The 20,574-nt window shown below is 33.0% G+C and overlaps 1 protein-coding gene across 4 annotated transcripts in view; it reads left to right on the forward strand.

The window, feature by feature from the left end:
• Positions 1-20,574, forward strand: part of Dpp10 (dipeptidyl peptidase like 10) — a 1,332,172-nt gene that overhangs the window by 820,170 nt on the left and 491,428 nt on the right. For all 4 annotated transcript variants that reach the window (XM_004836090.4, XM_004836089.3, XM_087197849.1 and 1 more), the window contains exon 2: positions 7,007-7,121. In XM_004836090.4, the coding sequence (XP_004836147.1) occupies positions 7,007-7,121 (115 nt within the window). The remainder of the gene's footprint in view (positions 1-7,006; positions 7,122-20,574) is intronic.

Here is a 20,574-nt window from a genome sequence, read left to right on the forward strand (position 1 = left end):
CTAGATCTAAAGCATAACACTACATCTTCACCCCCAAAAGTCTCATGTGTTCATCTCTAAGAGTCATGAAAGTTTTAACAGTGTTAGCACTGATGAAAAGTCAACATGCAACATCTCTACAACTCAAGGCAAAGTCTTAGCTGTGAGCTCATATAAAAATCAAAGAGGAAGTTAAACACTGAAAATATATAATGGCACAGGCTAAACATTCCCATTTTTAAAGGGAGAAATAGGAGTACTGAAAGGAATGGGACCCACAGAAGAAGGAAACCCCACCCAGAAAAGGTTAAATCCTTAGTTCAGCACCTGGAGCAGGTGGTGAGCCCCAGAGGGCTTACGTGGCCCCACCCTAATGGTACTGACTGTTAAAGGACTCAAACCCTGTCTCTTGGGTTGGCTTGCTCACTGCCTACGTCTTTCCTCAAATGTTCCATGTTCCTGATGTCTCCATCATCTGGAACCTCCGCTGCACTTTTGGCTTTGTATATTTCCATTTCAGAGCTTCACACACTGTCCTTCAGGAACATACCACCTAGCCTCCCTGGCCTTCTGAAACCCAGGTGAAAGTCTTTCTAATCCCATAAACTCTAGCATATTGTGTGTCTGTAAAACCATCACTGGATGAATAATGCCGAGGTTTGCTCCCAACTCAAGCAATAGCTGTATCCCCTTGGTTTATGGCTGCAGAGGCTTCTGAGTGCTGGATAGCTAAACACTGAATCCCAGGAAACCTATTACCCACATGTCCTTTCCATAATTAGGTACTTTTTGGCTCACTTCTGAAAACAAAGTCTTTTTCACTTTTGCACCTTGAGGCTGTGAAGGGTGAGGTCTTGATTCTAGAGATGCCCTCATACCATCCTTCCTATTTTTCTGATACAGAGTACTGACCTTTTTTTTTTTTTTTAATGTGAATCTTTTCATCACCCTCTATAAGGCTCCAATGTGTCCTATACTTCTTTTGTGGTGACATTGCAAACTTTTTAAATTGGACTTTTTCCTCCTGGTTCTCACTGGAAACATGGCCAAAAGTGTTTGGAAGTATGATGCCACAGCCTAAACAGTGACCTGCCTCGAAATTTCCTCCACCAGATTAATTAGTCTGTCATCTTTTATCTCAAGTCTCTCACAGATTTTCAGGACAAGGAATAAATGTAGACAAATTTTCTTCCAGAGTGTAACATGGTATCAAGTAAAAACCAGTGAAGTTCTTGTTCCTAACTGAAGCATCCTGACTTTTACCATCTGCATTACTTTTAGAATTCTGGTCTCCTGAGATCTGCCCAGAATCTCCCATCAAGCTTGGCATATAATATTTTAGGATTTCTCTAGCTGGTATCTCCAAGCCTTTCCAAATCCCCACCAGGAGCCAGTTCTAGAGGCTTCTATACCATATAGGAAGGTATAGTTAGTGCAACTACCCCACATTTGGTACCAAAATCTGTCTTAGTCATTTTCCTATTGCTGAATATTTGCAGCTTACATTAAGAGAGGTTTATTTTGGCTCACAGTTTTAGAAGTTTCAGTTCATGGTTTTAGGAGGCTCAAACACATAAAAGGTGTGGTGGGAGTACATGGCATGGAGCAGAACCACTCACATCAGTGAATCCAGGAAACAACAAAAGGGGGAGCCTGGGAAGGAGATACATTCTTTGAAGTCATGCCCTTTGTCAACACTCCTCTTCCAAGCTGGCCCCAATTCCTAAAATCATAATTTAGCTATTAATCCACTGATCTGTACAGGGCTCCTGTGATTCAGTCAACTTTCAAACACATGAGGATTTTATGGGACATCCTAAGTCTAAATCATCATGATTCCATTTATTTTTTATTTACATATTGTGCTAAGTATCAGACCAAGGGCCTAGCACATGCTAAGCACTTGAATTAACACTGAGCTCTTTCCTTTTGACTATATCACCCTGTCCCAAAATGAGGCATGGTCACACAAAAATGCTGTGAAAAAGTCTACCTTTTCCAGTCACACAACAAGTGTGGCCTTTTTTCCTTGACTGAGTATTCACTTGGTTGCTGCAGATTCTTGACTCATTACCAGAGCTTATGCAAAGCTATTTCAGTCAGTTGTTAGCAATTTACTTGATTTTTCTGTAAAAGAATGAGATCCTGGAGGTTCCTAGTCTACTATCTTTCTGACATCTGCTTATTTTGTATTTTAATTATTTTTTAAATAGTTTTATTTGTAATTTTAAACTATAAACATGGTCAGAATCACAGATAATTAGTCTCAGCCCAATCTTGTAAGTTATGATAATTGAACTAAGAAACTATTATTTACATTATATTAATGAAAATTCTCATCTTTGTATTGTTTCTAATTTAATGTTAATGTTCTAGGAATGTGTCACCAAATATCATAGTTATTGGAGAGTCATAAATGTCAAATTGCAATTAATCACTATTTCCATTAAAAAATCAATAACAGACAAAAACAAAATCAAAATAAAACAAAGAAAAATTTAAAGCAAATAGCCACAAATGATACACCCTCTGCATTTCTTACCAGGTTATAGATGATGCAGGTGCCATGGCTCAGAGTTTGTACTTTGAATATCACTAGATCAGCATTGCCTTAGGCAGGTCAGTAGCAATAACCTATAATAATAAACCCTGTTTAGAAAAAGTGTAATTTGTAATTGCAAAAAATATTTGTCTTACTTGTCATAGAGTCCTCTGATTAGAGAAATAGATTAAACATTGGAAACTGTAAATGGTCATAAGTGTAATGAACACTTTTAAGCAGTTGGTACTATAATTATTAACTGCAAATTAAATCAAAGAGATGTTTTTATGATTATATTTTGGTGATTTTTATTTTCAGTGTTGGGGATTGAACTTAGAGCATACTGAGGTACTTCCCCTGCCCTTTATAAGTTTTAATTTTGAGACAAGAGTTACCCAAGCTGGGGTCAAACTTGTGATCCTCCTTCCTCAACCTCTTAGTGTGCTGGGATTACAAGCACGTACACTCATGACTGTCTTTTCTTGTTATTCTTATTTGATATTTGTTAGAGAACTATGACTGAATTTCCCAATAGTGGATATTTCATACTACATCTTATTTAAACTCATGTATTAATTTTACTAGACATTTCTGTATATTTGCACTTATTTGAGTTTTAAAATATTTTTGTGTGATTTTTTTTCATTCATCCAGTGATGATGATATGAATTTTTAAAAACCTGTGTTTGTTAAAGTGTATTATAAAATGTTTTAAAAGATAAAAGAATTATTCATTTTTGGTTGCCAATACCTATAGCTATGTATCTTTTGTGAGTTCCTTCGAAATTATTTCAATTTCTTTTCTGTTATTGGTCTATTCCGATTTTAAATTGTGTCAATTATTTTTGCTAGGAGAAAAAAATAAACACTCTATTGAATTCTGCAAATGACCAAATGCATACTTTTATACATAATTTCCACTTTTAAAAACTCCACTGATTTCTTTCACAATCTCATTGTCCAGTACCCTTTTTTAGGAAATGTTGATTGTTAGTGCAAAATGAGTCTTTCATATTAATATAAAGAAAATAATATCTTCCTAATTTATGATAACAAATATTTGCTATTTTCTGTTCTGTTCTTAATATTTTCTTATATTGGTGGTTAGCAAATCCTTCATTAAACTTTATGCTCATTAAAGAGAGGTCATATTTTTATTTGTATTTCCAGCTGCATGTAGTTTCAAGTCCTTGTGATGGTTAAATTTCATTGTCAGCAGATTGGCCAATGAACATAATTCTGGGTGTGGTGGTGTGGCACATGAGTAGGTCATGGGGACATGATTTTAAAAGTTTATTTCTGGGCCTTGGCCCCTTCCTCTTGGCTCTTCTCCTGCTCTTTGATTCCCAGATGACTTGAGTTACTTAGCTTTCCTCCATCATGATATTTATGCCATTAAATCATCTGACTGTAGAATGAAACCTCTGAAATCATTGGTCAAGATAAATCTTCTTCCCTTAAATTGTGTCTGTCAGACATTTTGTCCCAGTAATGGAAATCTGACCAGTACAATTTACCTTAAAATGTTCCAGTGCATTTTCTTAAATGGGATTATTTTAAAGAGAATTAGCCAAAACTCCTGCCAAAACTCCTTTTGCAAGGTTTTTCAAGGAGTTGGATAAACATTTCTGAAATATTTTATAAAAGTATCTTTTCAATGAATTGTAGTTTATCCCCACTGTCTTTTCATGTCTTAACTTTTAAATGTTATTATTTTTTATTTTCAATAAACTATAAAAATTTAAAATTAATTTAACTGCCTTTAAAATATTATGAGATTGCTAAGTACAAATATCTTTGGAGATTTTCTGATATATTCATAGTTGAAGCTGTTTATAGTTAAGAATGTGAGCACAAAATGAAAATAATTCTAGGGGCCAGGGATTTAGGTCAGTGGTTTCACCACCTGCTGTGCAAGCGCAAGGACCCAAGTTTGATCCCCAGTACCAAAAAAAAAAAAGAAAAGAATTTTTAAAAAATGCAAGGGCTAAGAATATAGCTCAATGTTAGAGCACTTACCTAGTATGCATGAAGCCCTGTGTTTGCTCCCAGCATCGCATAAACATATATAAAAATAATTCAACTTTTGAGCTATTTAAAGGAAACAGATTGATTGAATATGTTGCTTCTCAATTTATAAAGAATCTTGAAGAGATTAGTGAATGTGCTTCAGGAACACTGAGAACTTGTAGACTTAGCTACTTTAGCAGGCAGGGTATTAATAGAAGCAATACAGTTAGTGAAGGGAAGAGAAAAGAAAAGATAAATTAAATTTTTGGATATAATTGTAGTGATTGTTTAAAAAATTATAGAACCAAACAATAAATATTGACACTCTAAGCCTAAGAACCTGAGAAAATATTTTTCAGTAGTAATAAATATAAATAACTTTTTGCAGTGAATTTTAGATAAGTGGCTGAAGAAAACCACTTTTTATTAAAATACACACATATCCAATCTAGAGACATAACTTTTTGACATCTCAATGATTTTTCCCTTGCATTTTCTCTAAAAGTCAACAGTTGAGATTATTTCAATATAGGTGGCTCTTATTCCTTTGAGTGTAGATAAGGCAGATGAGTACATGGACCTTTTCCAAAGAAGAGTACAAGTGAAATATTATTAAATTTTCATGGTCTTTACATTACCTTTATTCTTTTAAGAAAAAAAAATACATTTAGTGATTAAGCTTTTTTCCCCTTATTTTGCTGACTTGCGTGTAAAACTTTTATTGTGTTCTTTTATTTGTTATGATTTCCAACTAGTAAAAAAGTAGTAAATTCATTTGTATTTAAGTAAACTATCTTTGGAGTAGTCAAGTTTTTCTTGTAAGGCCGACTGTACTTTTTTCCATTAAGTTTATTGGTACATTTTAGGTGTACAATGCAGTTATATTCATTCTTGGGATCTTGTATCTTTACATGATGTATCTTAGTTCTCCTTTTTTCCCCATAAGTAATTTCTATGGCAGTAGATATAACATGAGTACCTAGGTTGTAAATGAAGCTGAGTTTTATCAGTAACATTAATGAATTTGCACAATCCTAATACTGAATACTATCTTCAGTTGAACACGAACAATCATAGCATATACAGCTAGATACCATAACTTACTACAGACCTTGTCTGAGTAGTATGTACTACTTTATCTGTGGTCCCTTATTGACCAAAATACTATGCAGAAGTTGACTTTATTTCAACTGACACCTCAATCCACTGGAGCACAAACTTCCCAAAGTAGTATGTCATATGGAATATTTCATACTTTTTCTCTATACCCTTCTGGAGAATATTATAACCCAACAGAGGCTCTGTTCTGTCGCTGGAGCATCTAATAACCATGTGCAAGCTTCTTCCTTGATCACATCACAGGCAGTGCACAGCTTCAAGCCTGTTCTGATTGCTAATGTTTGTGCCATCAGTGGGTTTCAGGTGTTGAGAGGTAGAGAGTAATTTATGGCAAAATCACTATATGAAAACTGCTATTAATATTTTAATTCGTGAGTCACAGGAACTAATTTACAAATTCTTACATGTTTCTGTCCTGTTTACCTTTCTTTAATTCAAGTCTGCCTAGTGGCTTCCTGAGTCATTTGTGTACACTTAGTGAGCAAGATACTGTCATAATTTGTTTTACTTTTCCCCAATCACTTAGCTCTTTCTGATTAAAGAATACTATACTGAGAAAGTTTGGAAAGAGTTCGGAGAATGGGTGGGAAAAAACAGTGAGAGACTTAAGGTTTTGTAAACTTTATTGTAAAGAAAACCTAACATTCACTTAAAAGCAGTATAGACTGGGTGAATTAAGCTAACACATTTCTAATTAACAGAATGAAAAGATAATATAAAAATGAATAATTTTACTGGATGTACTGTGAGAGATATTCAAGTTTATTGTTTCCCATCTATCTTACCTACCTGCAAATATCTTGCATGTTTCCCAGCAAGAGAATTTTGTTAAACATTCATATAGAAGCACTCATTTGAGTCAGTTCCTACATCTTGTTGGTTTTTATAAATGGAAAGGGAACTATTTAAAAAGGACCTGCTGTGTTGGCAAAGGTCCTTTTTTTGTGGGAAATTCAGAGTGGTTTCCTCATTTTTAATCATTTCCACCACCACTTAGAAAAATAGTTGACAATCTTTTAAGAACACTTAAATTTATTTAAATATTTGTGGTAAGTTCCATTTTAACAAAGATGTATTTTGTTTCCATAAAGTCAATGCATTTGAACACTCTCTTCATTTTGGACAGTGGGAATAGAGCTCTGTTGGTTTATCTTGTAGAGAAATTCAATTGTCCCTCTGAAAAGGTAGTCATTTATAATATATGCATCTTTGAATAATTAAATAGGTTACTGAAGAGGAAATGGATTCTAATCTGCTTTCAAACTGTGATTGTGTCAGGTACTAAATCATTACTTTATGAATATATTTCTCTTAGAGCATGTATAATTATGAAACTTTCTTTTTCTATCTCGGTAGGAACTGGGAAGTAACAGCCCTCCACAGAGAAACTGGAAGGGGATTGCTATTGCCCTGCTGGTGATTATAGTTGTATGCTCTCTCATCACCATGTCAGTCATCCTCTTAACCCCAGGTAATCTGTCTTTATTCCTCTCTTAGGATGGTATTGTGGATGATAATTTCACATTCAAAAGCTTAAAGAGGTTACGAATATGTGGTATTCAAAGGCACGGTAGCTTTGGTTGGATTTTTTTTTTAAAGCATAATCACACATTTTGCAATAGCATAGTAATTTTGTAGTTCAAATATGCAGACACTTTTAGGGGAAGCTCCAAATGTAAATTATATAAATTGTGACTGTCAAGATCTGCAATCTCCATTGCTGGTTAGAGATTTATGTTTGTCAGTTTGATAAATGCATGAGACATTGGGTTTTATTGTGAATTTTAGGATGGAGAGGAGCCTGGAAGTTCTCCTATACGGATGAAAACCCAATGTATAGAAATGGAAATTGAGATTTTAGGGAAGAACCTTTGACTGTGGACATCTCTACCTTTTTTTTCTTTTTTGTACCAGGGATCAAACTTGGGACCTTGCACTTGCGAGTCAGGCGGCGGAACCAATGAGCTAAAAATCCCCGGCCCTTCCTTTTTTCTTCTTTTCTTTTTTTTCTGAAGTTTTTACAGTATGAGTTTTGTCCTTGATTTAAAAACCTCTCTAAGATACCCTTGCAATGATATTTGGACTGTGTTATTCAGAATAAAGAGCTTAACATTAATATTGAAATTGTCAGGTAACTTAATTCTTTCATGGGAACAATTTTAATACTCAGAAATTTTCTATTTAGTATCTGCTAATAACAAAAGCAGATATAAAGAACTTATTTTATAAATATTTCAATAGTCATCCAGAAACAGATAAGTCTGTCATATTTTTACAACCCACGCAACTGTCTTTTTCAAAGACTGGATACCCATGTGTAGCTCAACATTATAAAATACAATCTTTCCTGGGATAAGATTGAGCTAGTTCAAACATCAACCAATATTATAAAGTTGTATCCTACTTTTGAATGTCTTGTGTTTGCACTTCAGTTCCTCTCACAGTTTTGTTACTACATAAGCCCCTTAAATTTGTTTTTTTTAATGTATAAATGTGATTAACAACCCTTTTTCAGGATCATTTAATCAGGTAATCACAGTGACTAATTACACAAATGACTGTTATTAGCTGTTGCCATGTGGTACATTGTGAAATGGTCCATTTTTGTAAAAAAATTGGCTCTGAAAGGTATAAACCACTAACCAGATAGCTTATAGTTTTATTTAAAATATAAAAATATAAAGAGATTGAGAAAGAAATTAAGGAAATCCTGAGAGAGGAAAAAGGAGAGAAAAGTAATTGAAAAAAAATAGAAATGACAAAAATTTCCTGGTAAAAGCTGGCTTATCCAGCATTCTCCTCAGGAACCTTCACTTAACTGGCTAGTTCCTACATCTGTGGTAGAGTGAAATTGAGCAATGAGACTCTTCTAAGTTGCTGGAGGATGCCAACAATCTTTGTTAAAGAAGGATGAGCTTCTATTTAGATGGTGTTTCACTTAAACATAGAATTTTAGCATAATCATGAGAAATAAATGTCTTGGTTTTGCTGCTTTGTGTTGGTGACTATTAACCAGATGGAAGGTATCAGTGCCATAATATCTACATATTTCTGTGAACTTCTTTCTTCAAACATGAATCTAGTATCCTTGTCCCAATGATTCAGTTGTTTTGAATCAGGGCTCACTGAGAGTTGGAATAACAAATACCCTATACAGTTGAGCACTCATTAAACTCATAAGTCAGACACATTTTGGGTTGAGTTCTATCTCTACAACATACTAGGTCTTGTGAGCTCAGCAAATTACTTAAACTTGTCTTTTGTATTGTTTGTCTGTATTATTGATAGAATTTATCATGCCAAGTTTATAGTATTATGGGTGTTAAAAGAAATAATTTAGTCCAAGTTTTTAGTGAAATCCTTAGCACTGCTATTGTTCCTGTGATTATTGCAGTTATTCAATACTTATTGACAGCCAGAAGCCAAACCAAATATTGTGTTTCATGAAAGGACATTTTTCAGAAAATATATAGACTTTCAAGCATAGATGTTTATAGGTTAAATTTAAAATTACAATAAAGGATGAAGAACCACTTAATGTGGAGTTGCTCTAATAGAGATCTGATCTTCCATTTATTTATTTATTCATGTATTTGATAACTGTAGATATCTTAACCATATTCCAGATGGGATGTTAGTTGCTCTGTGCTTCTGCTGTTTTATATCTTTTATCCCTATTCTTCTTCACCAGTTATACAAACATACAAGTGTAGAAATCCCACATATCCCCAGTAAAAGACTAAATTTCATGATATTAATCACACAAATAGAAGGACCAATTATTATGTAGATTTACAATTTTCTAAGTGGATTTCATATATGCAAATGTGTTTGGATTTCATCAATGTTTTCTATAATGTCATAAAAAATAAAATCATTATACTACAGTGAAAAATATTGTCAAATTAAGCAGACATCTTTGTTCTCCATCATCTCTTTGTAAACTCAATATAACCAGAGGCCTAGAAAGCAGTTAGGTATTCACTTGAGCTGTGACCTAGCATGATGACAATCTCATAACATGACTTTTGTGGTGGACTCAAAGCAAACATGTCTGGGCAATGCATAATGCCAGAATATCAACAGTAGACAGTTCAACACTCTAGTCAAAAGTCTAGAAGAATCCTCAGAAATTATCTAGTCTTCTTTTCCTCATTGGACAGGGAAAAAACCATGAGTTTATTTAACTTTTGGTTCTTAGAACCAAATATGCATCAAGACCACAAGTGTCCACTTGATTTGGCACATGTGTGTGGTTGGGCATGCAATTCTAGACCTTTATTTGAACAGATTTTAACTCTTCTAAGCCTCAGGCTGTGTTCCCTCAGCTGTGCCAAAATAGCCCCACTAGAAAGAAAACCAGTTAACAGACAACACAATGGCTTCCGTCTAATCTGTGTGCATAAATATCACCTCAAGGTCTAGCTTTCTAGGCAAAATTGTTCTGGCAGGGGAAGGCTTTCAACCAGAAAGGGAAATACATTTCATAAGGGAAACTCTTGATTGTGAAATTATTCAGCAAGATACTAAACCCTTAGGATAAAGGGCTGACTCTAAATTTTCCAACAAGGATGTAGATAAGAAACTCACATATGGCTTTTATGGCTGCACAGTCTTGATCAAATCACATTCTTTATTTGACATCAAGCATGTTAGTCAGTTTCTCTTTACTGCAACAGATGCCTGAGATAATCAATTTAAACAAAAAGTGTTTATTTTGGCTCGCAATTTTAAAGGTTCCCATCTATGATTGGGCAGACCCATTGCATTTAGGCATTTAGTGGGAGGGCAACATAACATAGTGGGAATTTTTGACTTATGAGAACTGCTCACACCATTGCCAGGATTCAAAAGAGAAACAGGAAGGAACCAGGGACCCATAATTCCCTTCAAAGTTAGGTCTCCAGTCACCTCATAGTAGGCTCTACCTGTGAAAGTCTCTCCCATCTCCAGTCCCATCAAGCTGAGGATCAAGTCTTTCACACATGGCCCTTTTTACATTTATTATGTAAAATGAGAACTACCATTCTCTAAAAAACATTTTGTACAGGTTACAGCTACCAATTTTGCCCTGTTTGGAGAAAGCAAGTGCATATTTTGTGAATTAGAATATGGTATGTGAAGGAGTATACATCAAGATCTTTACTTTGAGTGTCATATTAAAATAACACAGTTCTTTATTCAAGATGTCCTGGTGCCCTTGGACTTTGTATTCAGTACCAGGACAGTCATCATGCTGATTTATTCTCATAGCTGACCAAGAATAATATGGTGATGTACTGAAATTTGTCTTCATTGTTAGCTTTAAATCTGTCCCTTTTGAAGACTTCCCTTGTTTTAGTACACTCCCTATATGAGCATCTGAGGTTAATCTTCACAGTCTTATCGGACAAAGTACAACAGAAGCCAATCATTAATGTATGCACTGTCAGAGCTCTGCTTGATCTCAGTGAAGACTTAGGGAAGACCTAGTTTCATGATACATGTTGGCTCTATTTTCACTTCTGGAAGTATCTTTGATTGTAAGAATTTAAAATTATGTTCACATACCAAGTTGGAAAATAATTTATACAGGTGGAGACTGCTGCAGTGATATTAAAGGTTAGCTAAATCTCTAATGTAAAATAAAATTTAGATCCATGAAGCTATGCTCATAATTAGTTCAAGTCAAGACTAGAAATAATAAGTAGGTACAACCAGGAAAATGTACTCATCCTATCCAGAAAAATCAACATACCAAAAACTAGAAGTCAACATTTAGGGAATCATACCTTCCTTTGAAGGCATATCAATTTTTATATTCCAAATACTTCATGATTACCCCACTTAACTCTCATATGATACCAAACTGAATAAAGTAGAGCAATTTTTCCAGATAATACCATCTTGGGCCAGAAGATTTGCATAACTAAGGAGATTAACTTATGAAGATAGAGTGATTAAAATGATCTAGGTATTAGGTGACTTGGACTGGTACCTTAGCATTGATTTATACCTACAAGTATGATATTGGGGTAAATAATTCACTCTTATTGTTTGAGATATCCCATTAGAAATAAACAAAATGGGTTGATCCTTTAAAATAACATTCAAAAAGGGCTGGGGATTTAGCTTGGTTGTTCCGCTGCTTGCCTTTCAATCTCAAATTCCTGAGTTCGATCCCTGGTACCAAAATAAATAAATCAATAACATTCAAAAAGATTTGTTTGCTAGAGAGAGAGAGAGAGAGAGAGAGAGAGAGATCATTTTCCAGAAAGCATTTGATAAAATTAAGGACTTTATTTAACTAGTTACAGGTGATACGTTATAAAAAAATTCAAAGTGAATTATTTCTACTTACTATTGTGCTCTACCCAAATAATCGCTCCCAGTTATAGTTAAAATGTCACATTATATTATGTTGCAGACAATTTCTTGACAACTATAATTTTAAAGGTGTCATTTAAGCATCTGACCTGTGTCTTAAAATGTCAAAGCAACAATTAAACTATTCGATTATGCTTTTATGGGGGGGAAATCATGTTTTATAGGTTTTAAGATTTGCGTTAGTCACTTATAAACATGAACATCAATCAAAATGCAAATTGTTTTTTTTTATTTTGTTGCATTAAAAAAGAGATTATTATATTGATGGGCATAATCTAACGTGCTTCTGCTTGTTTTTCCAAGAACAGCACAGATGAACTCATTTGAATGTGGCATTATCCAGGCATAATCAGCCTGCCAAAAAGAAAATACTGACAGATCCTAACAGTTTCTCACCAGATAGTAGAAATTGTTGGTTTTTACATAGATTTATCTACAATGTGGAATAAAAAATAATTTTCTTTGGCATTAATTGAGTAAAAATAGTTACTTTTTGTATTTCCTCTATAGCTAAATTCATATTTTTAAATTGTAGATGATTTCTTTTCTCTATTTTTCTTATAGTGCCTAAACATATAAAAACAACTTTAGTTTATAATGAGCATAGTTTTACCAGAGCCAGAAGAGAATATGTTTTGTTTTGTTTTATTTTATTTTATAACAAAATATTTATAGGTACATTTTAGGCATACATAGTAATAACACTCATTGTAGGGAATTTGCTCCTGCCCATGGTACATTCTGCCTTTTTTTCCCAATTACCCCTTCTTCTAAAGCCTTCTCCCCTCCTATAAATATCTGAAACTCATCCTTCTTTATGGCAGAGTAGTACTCCATAGTATAAACCCACCACATCTTCTTTATCCATTCGTCAGTTGATGGGCATTTTGGCTGTTTTCATATGTAAGCTACTTATTAATGCTTTCAACATGCCAGATGTTTTGCTAAGTTCTTTATATGTACTGTTTATCCTCAAATCACAAATATGGAATATACATTTAACTTAATGATATTTTACAGTATACAATTGATACTTACAAATTGTACTCAATTGCCTAATATTGTATAACAAGAAAATAGAGAAAGTGGAGCAGTCTCCCAAGCTCTTTGATTCTAGCATGTGTCTTAAACTTTGTAACACAGGTTAATATAGGAAGAGAGGGCCAAAAAATATTTCACACAACATACACACACAAATAGCTGACCTCTGCTTTATTCTCCTCTTTGATTTATTTTTAATTAGTGAGGTAATTCTGTATATTCCTAAAAAGAAATGTATAGGGAGGAAGGAATTAATCTGAAGATAGACGAAGCAGCAGAAATGAGAAGTTGAAAATCATAAATGTAATTCTGTAAACATTTTTCTTTCACTGTCACATTTTTTCTGGAACCTCAAGTACTCGCGATAAGATACAATTGTACATTCGCAAAGATTATGATATTTCATCATACAACTTTAAACATTTTTGCATTTTTTATTTACCACCTCCTAATTAAAATATTAAATTTAGAAATTTGATATTTTTTCCTCTAAAAAAAAGAGCCTCAAAATGGTCTAGTCCCAGAAAAGCCAGATATCTATAAAAACAAAGTTACACTGACTATCTTCACCTCCTTGAATAAAAATCTTTTAATATATACTTTTCATTGTATTTATGGAAGAGTGTATGTTAATATTCAATTATTTCCATGAATGTAATTTTTTTTTTGGTACCAGGGATCGAACTCAGGACCTTGTGCTTGCGAGGCAGGCAGCAGAACCATTAAGCTAAATCCTTGGCCTCCTGAATGCAATTTTCAACATACAATTGTTTTGCTTTGAAATACAATTAATGTTAGTTCATTATTAGACTATGTATATATGTATATTTTTAAAAATAAATATACTCACTTTCTAATTTTGCTATGAAAATAAAAAATTAACTGGAGTAATTTCAATGTTTATTCATTGTTCTAGCATATTTATCTCCACTTCTTTTTCCTAAATTGTTCATTTCAGTTTAAAATTTCATTGAGCAAACTCTCTGGCAAAATAGGAATTAGTGAAACTAAACTTGGGAGTCATCTTTATTTATATCAAAGACTATGGTTTAAGCTAATGCATAATTGTTGTTAATTGCAACAATTTGGCTGTTGCAAGGGATGTAGATGATTTCCAGTCCAATATTCACAGCTTATTCTTTCTCTGAAATTTCACCAGTTACTATGTAATAGGGAAAAAAGCTACTACATTAAGCATTTTAAGTGAGTTAAAATTCAGTATGCACAAGTTCTGGTTATTTGACTCCTCATCACATTCATTATCTTTCTTCCTGACTCAAATACTTGGTGATGGTAAGTTTCTTTTTTTTAATCTCTTTTAATATATTCTCATTTACATTTAAAGTAATTGTGTGTCTGTTCTGTTGTGCAATTTAATGTTCTATATTTAATAATATGTTATGTCTATATGGTTAAAAGTGTTGTATTTCATTTTCTTATTAATCTATGTAAATGTTCTGTGCACTCTTATAAATAAATTATTAAGGTTTCTAATGGCTTCCATAGACTTAGCTGCTTTTCCCTTTGGTTGTATTGATCTTTGACTCATAGGTCTTGGTTCATTTGTGCTGCTGCAACAAATTCCCACATACTGAGTAAATATAAACCATATGAGAACATTTCTGCAGAGGTGCTGGAGTCCAATATTAGGGGCCCATCAAGATAGGTGTCTGGTGAGGGGTGTTCTTGGGGTGCTCCTGCTTGGTGACAGAAACCTCTAAAGGGGAGGAACACTGTGTCTTCCCGAAGTATAAGAGACAGAAGGGTGAAAAATCAAAAAGAGATATTCCCAGCAAACATTAACCGAAAGAGAGCAGAAAAGGCTACAACAATATCAAACATAATGAAAAACTACTACAAGAGGCAAAAATCTCTCTATATTTAAAAATTCTGAAAATATAAAACATGTAATGATAGTCATTGATGAACTCTGTCCTAAGGTTTGCATCCATTCATTCTCAACTTATTTTTGTCTTTGCATCACAAGTAATTGAACCCTTACTAAATGCATCTTACTATTTTCTGTCTTTTCCAACCCCCTTTTAATCCATTCTCATTTACATTTAAAGTAATTGCTGATAATTATAACTTCTTTAATTTTGACATTTGTTTTCTGCATGTCTCTTACTTTTTAGAAATCCTCAACTCTTCAAATGCTGCTCGCTTTTGTGTTTAATTGATTTTTATAATGTGCTGTTTTTATCCTCTTTTCATTTTCTTTTGACATTTTTGTGGTTAATTTGGGTACTGAAAGTAATATCTTAACTTTATTAATTAGTTTAAATTAATTTCAGTTCATCTTAAATCATGTATGAAAACTTCTCTTTTTACAACTTTATCTCTAACATCTTATTTTTATTATAAGCTATGCTTTTACACGTTGTGTGACTATTAACACATATTTATACTGCAATTGTTTATGAATGCTTCTTTATATATTTTATCTTTTAAATCATATTGAAATATAAGGAGGAGTTATAAATGGGGAATAATGCTGGTGTTTATATTTACTTCTTTAGTTACCTTTACTAGTGTTCTTTGCTTTTTCAATGAGTTCTGTTGATTGTCATATATTTTGCAACTTCATCCTGAAGAAACTTTTGGAGGGAGGATCAAACTGTAATGACCCCTTCATTTATTCCTCATCATGTCTTAATGTCCCCTTCATTTCTGAGGCTAGTATTGATGGGTATGGAAATTTTGGATAGTTCTTTCCTTTAAGTACTTTAACAATGACCCTCCCCCCTTCTTCTTCTACTGGGAAACAAAAACATTTGCCCTGAGCTACATCCTCAGCCCTTTTCATATTACATATTTTGAGTGTCTCATGAAGCCTCTAAATTGTCCATGCTAGCATAGAATTTGAAATCTTCCTCAGTGTTCCCGAATTCTGGGATTACAGATATTTGCCACTGCACCTGATGCTAAATCTTTTCAAATTCAATTTCCTCTTACTTCCATAATAACTGATGAAAAATCTGTTGTTAAGCTTAGTATAAATCCCTTGTATATATTAAGCAGATTCTCTTCCTACTCTTAAGAGTATATGCTATTTATTAACTTTTGATCATTTGTGCATGTATCTCAGAATGTATCTGTGTTTCTCTTTACTATAGTAAAATCTATCTCTCTTATTGACTTCAGAAGTTTTTGGTCATCATTTCTTTTAATATTCCTTCTAAACCTTTCCTGTTTCCTCTGCCAGGATTCTTATTATTCATATGTTGTCAAGCTTCATTTTGTTCCACATGTCTCTTAGGCTCTTTTTAATTTTTTTTTGTTCTTTTTTAAACCATACCTGGTAATTTCAACTGACCTTTCTTCAAGTTCATTAATTCTTTCTTCTGCTTGTTCAAATCTGCTTAAACCTTCTGTAAGTTTTCATATTAATTTCAGATGTTTTTTTGTTTTTTAAAAATCTTTCTTTATCTTTCTTGATAATCTGAACTTTTTCTCACATTGTTCTCCTGGGATTCTGTGCCTTTGTGTTCATTGTTTCTTTTATCTCTGTCATCATATTTAGCACAACCAATTGGAATTCTTTGTCTAATAAGTAAAATATCTAATTTCAAAGGAAAAGTTTCTGTTAATTTCTTCTGTGAAAGGTCCATAGTTTCTCATTTCTTTGCATGACTTCTAATTTTGGGTTGAAATATCAACAAGATTCTTCACCCTCTTCAAAGTTTTTGTTTGTTGATGTAAATGTAGTTGTTTATTTGTTTAGTAGACATTTCTGAACTATTTTTTTTTGAAATACAAATTTTGTGTCATGTATAGTCTCTGAAGTGTTTGTTTCTTTAGCTTGTGTTCATTAGTGTTCTGTATTTTGGTTTTGTTTTTTAACCAATATTCCTTTAAATGTTAAACTTTAAAAGTGGCTTAAGAATGAAACAAAAAATATGGAAAAATGAAAAGAAAAGCAAAATATCTCTCTTTTTTAGTTCTCTGCCATAATTCTTATTCAACACTTTTCTAAGAGTGTTTGAAACTCTGTATTAACTTTTATTTCCTGCTTTTAGTAAGTCTACACTTTAGCCAGGCATGAACCATTAAGGTCTTCTCAAGTCTTTTCTGATAATTCATCCTGCCCTGGTCATGTGTATGATTTCTAGATTTCCCAATGTAAGGAGACAATTTCAATGTGCTAATTTCCTGAACTAGATCTCCTTTCAGCTTTTCTACCCAGATTTGCTATTTCTTGCCTTAATAGTTATCTTTTTCCCTCAGGTAACTGTGGTTTGCTCAATTGCTTTGCAGTGTTTTGAGGAATACTTATTGATTTGCTGACACAAGTATGTTTTGAGTGAAATGTGTGTGTGTGTGTGTGTGTGTGTGTGTGTCTGTATTGAAGACAATCCCAAAACAGGTGAAATGGAATTACCCACCTTTGTTTAGAGTAATATTTACTATAAACCAGTTAGAAACAGGGACTGGGCCCCCATATTATAGGGTGCTATTAGAGATAACCAGTAATTCTAGTAGAGGGTTAGGACAATAGCAAATAAAATTGTCATGAGCTTTCCTTCTGTTTTTAAATTGCTTTTTACTTGATCAACATTTGTTTGGCTTTTATAACTCTTTGGTTATTTCCTGGAGTTCCAATAAAGTTAATTTTAATTGTTTTGCACAGATTTTTAAATGTTTCTGAGCTAGAATAGCATATTAAGATGCCTGCTCATTGATGTCACTTTGGTAACTTTTCCTTACAGAGTTTGTGTGAATATTGACCTTTGCTTCCTTTGATCAATCTGAGAACACTATTACATTTCAAGCTATCAAACATAGCATTTATAACTTTACTTCTTAGTTTTCTCCCTACATTTGTTATACCATTTATGATAGTTCATACTACTAATACAAGATGAGTTTTCAGTTTTAAATAAATATTGACTGGTGAAAATTCATCCAATTATTCATTCTGTCATTAAAAAGTTCAACAATTCAGGGAATATTTAGTGAAATATATTGATAATGAAATAATTATTATTATAGTTATTAAATTTGAAGATATTACTGAATTTAAAATAAAATTATCATTTTACAGATATAGAATAATATTTATTATAAGCTTTGCAGTTTGAAATGTGGATAGAAATAAACTTGCTCACTCAGTAAATCATTCTAACAAAGAATTGTGAATGCAAAAATGCTTGTGACAATGCAGTTATATCATTTCTATGCTTAGAGAAGTGAAATTAATTTCTGAGACTTCTAAAGGTGAAATTAATATTGATTTGCTTAAATTTACAATAAAACAATCACATGTAAAGGTAAGTATAGTATGATAAAGCAGCCATCTGTACAAAAAAAACAATTAAGAGGAGTGGCATTTTTATGTTTTTGTAAAAATGTTTAATATCAGAATCAATTGAAGATACTAAGAGTCTCACGCAGGCTCCTCTATTAATAATTTGTTCACAATTGGCTGTTTGGGTTGAAGTTTAGGAAGCAATTCTTGCCTTTAAAAAACATGCAGTTAAAAATGGGAAAGGCATTTTAATGGCTATTTCAAATCTTCTTTCCTATGCTTTTTGTAAATTAAAAAATAGTAGATTCTAGAAAATTATTTTCATATAGATTCTGAATAGAATTTCTATTTCTACTACAATAAAACCCATTGGCCATCTTAAATTTTGAAAAGACATTTTACCCATATGTAGTTCTTCAACATTAAGATGATCATTTGGAAAATATTTGTTCACTGCTTTATGCAGACTGTCCCAAGTTTGGTTAAATTTATTGCACAATAAAAAATATATATGGCTAATATCACTGATCATTTCACTAGAAAAATCTCACTAACAATGTGTTGGGAAGCATTCAAACTCATGGTAGAGAATGACAATTTTATAAAATTTGATTATGTTAGTTGAAAACTTGAAGTTTGTCATTTGTAATGAATACAGTCAGTTTTGAGGTTTTCAAAACTTCAAAGTGTGAATCTCACATCTTTCATATTGAAGGCAAATACTGTCAAATAGTTAAATCTAAATAATCATAGGTCATTATTTATTTCTTAAATGAGAAACAATTTTCCATGATAAAAGCAGTGAGTTCAGCTCATAACTCCGGTAATGACTCATATGTTACATGAGACAACCATTATATTCAGTATGTAGTGGAATGTTCCATAATTTCACCATAAAATATCAAAAAATATCCCAAGTTAAAATTTAATATAAATAATATTTTTCTTTTTAAAGTAAGTGCCTAATCATTATTTTTAGTTGAAGGTATACGTTGATAATGAACATAATGACTCTAAAAATATTTTTTTGTCACATCGTTGACTCACGATAGGGTACTCAGGGTTTTATCCACTATTGCTTTCATACAGAAGTGAACATTCCAACCCAGTAACAAAGACTATGATTTCTTTTTGTTTGTTTGTTTGTTTTTTGGTACTGGGGATCGAACCCGGGTCCTTGCGCTTGCAAGGCAGGCGACGGAACCATTGAGCTAAATCCCCGGCCAACAATGATTTCTTAATATTATTGTGAATAATACAATTTTGACTTCTAAGATTGCTCTTTTCCAGGAGTCCACAGAGCACAGATTGCAAACCTCTGGTATAGGGTAATGAATGTATAGAATAAAAATTTGCTCACAGTACTGTGACAGAAGAAAATAACACAAGTAAGAACTTGAATAACTATATAAGAACTAAAAGACTAAAAGGGACCAAATAGAACTATAACACTTTGGATAAAAAGAGGCCTCATTCTTTGAGAGGAAGGAAAGGAAGCTGGGGGGGGGAGAGGAGAGGGGGGAGAGAGAGAGAGAGAGAGAGAGAGAGAGAGAGAGAGAGAGAGAGAGAGAGAGAGAGAGAGGAGTGAGAGAATTACCAGCAGCAATGTTTCTTTAATTCTCAAAGTAAAATCTTTGTGCAAGTAAATTTGTTATATTTAGATTGTTTCAGGAGATGCTGATTCAATGGTCTGAGAAAAGGTTTGAAAATGATTAGCACTTTAAATAATTCACTAATTTGACTAATTAAACCTAGGAGTGAATCCTGAAACTCTTGGCTTACTTATTCAAGGGACGGTTAAGTTTGAAGTAGAATTTAATAAGGTTCTTCAAAACCTGAAAGTATACTCCTTATATGATTCCTACTTTGCATCTCTGCTGATAAGAACTAGTATGAAATACAACAGAAATTAGAGAATCTTAGAGATGCAGTCTGCTTCATGGGATATTAAATGCGTTCTTATGTGTGTTTTGTTTATGTACAAATGTACGCATAGTGCTTCCAATAAAATTCTGTGTGTACATACCAAAGCAGCACTATTCTGGATGGTGAGTGCTACTCATTTGGCCTTCATTCTTTCCCCTTTTCTCCTCTCCCTTCCCTCTCACTATAGTTAATAAAGCCAAGTTGGACATAGTGAGATTTTGTCCAACTCTCTTTACAAATAAGGAAAGTAGTGTTTGAACATATGGGGTGATTTAGACAAGAACTAACATGCTAGTATGGGGTTGAATTAAAATCAGACCTCCTAACTCTGACAACTGTTACT

Source organism: Heterocephalus glaber, unplaced genomic scaffold, assembly GCF_053883595.1.
Source record: "Heterocephalus glaber isolate CG9 unplaced genomic scaffold, H.glaber_assembly_v1.0 deba00000347, whole genome shotgun sequence".
Lineage (NCBI taxonomy): Eukaryota > Metazoa > Chordata > Mammalia > Rodentia > Bathyergidae > Heterocephalus > Heterocephalus glaber.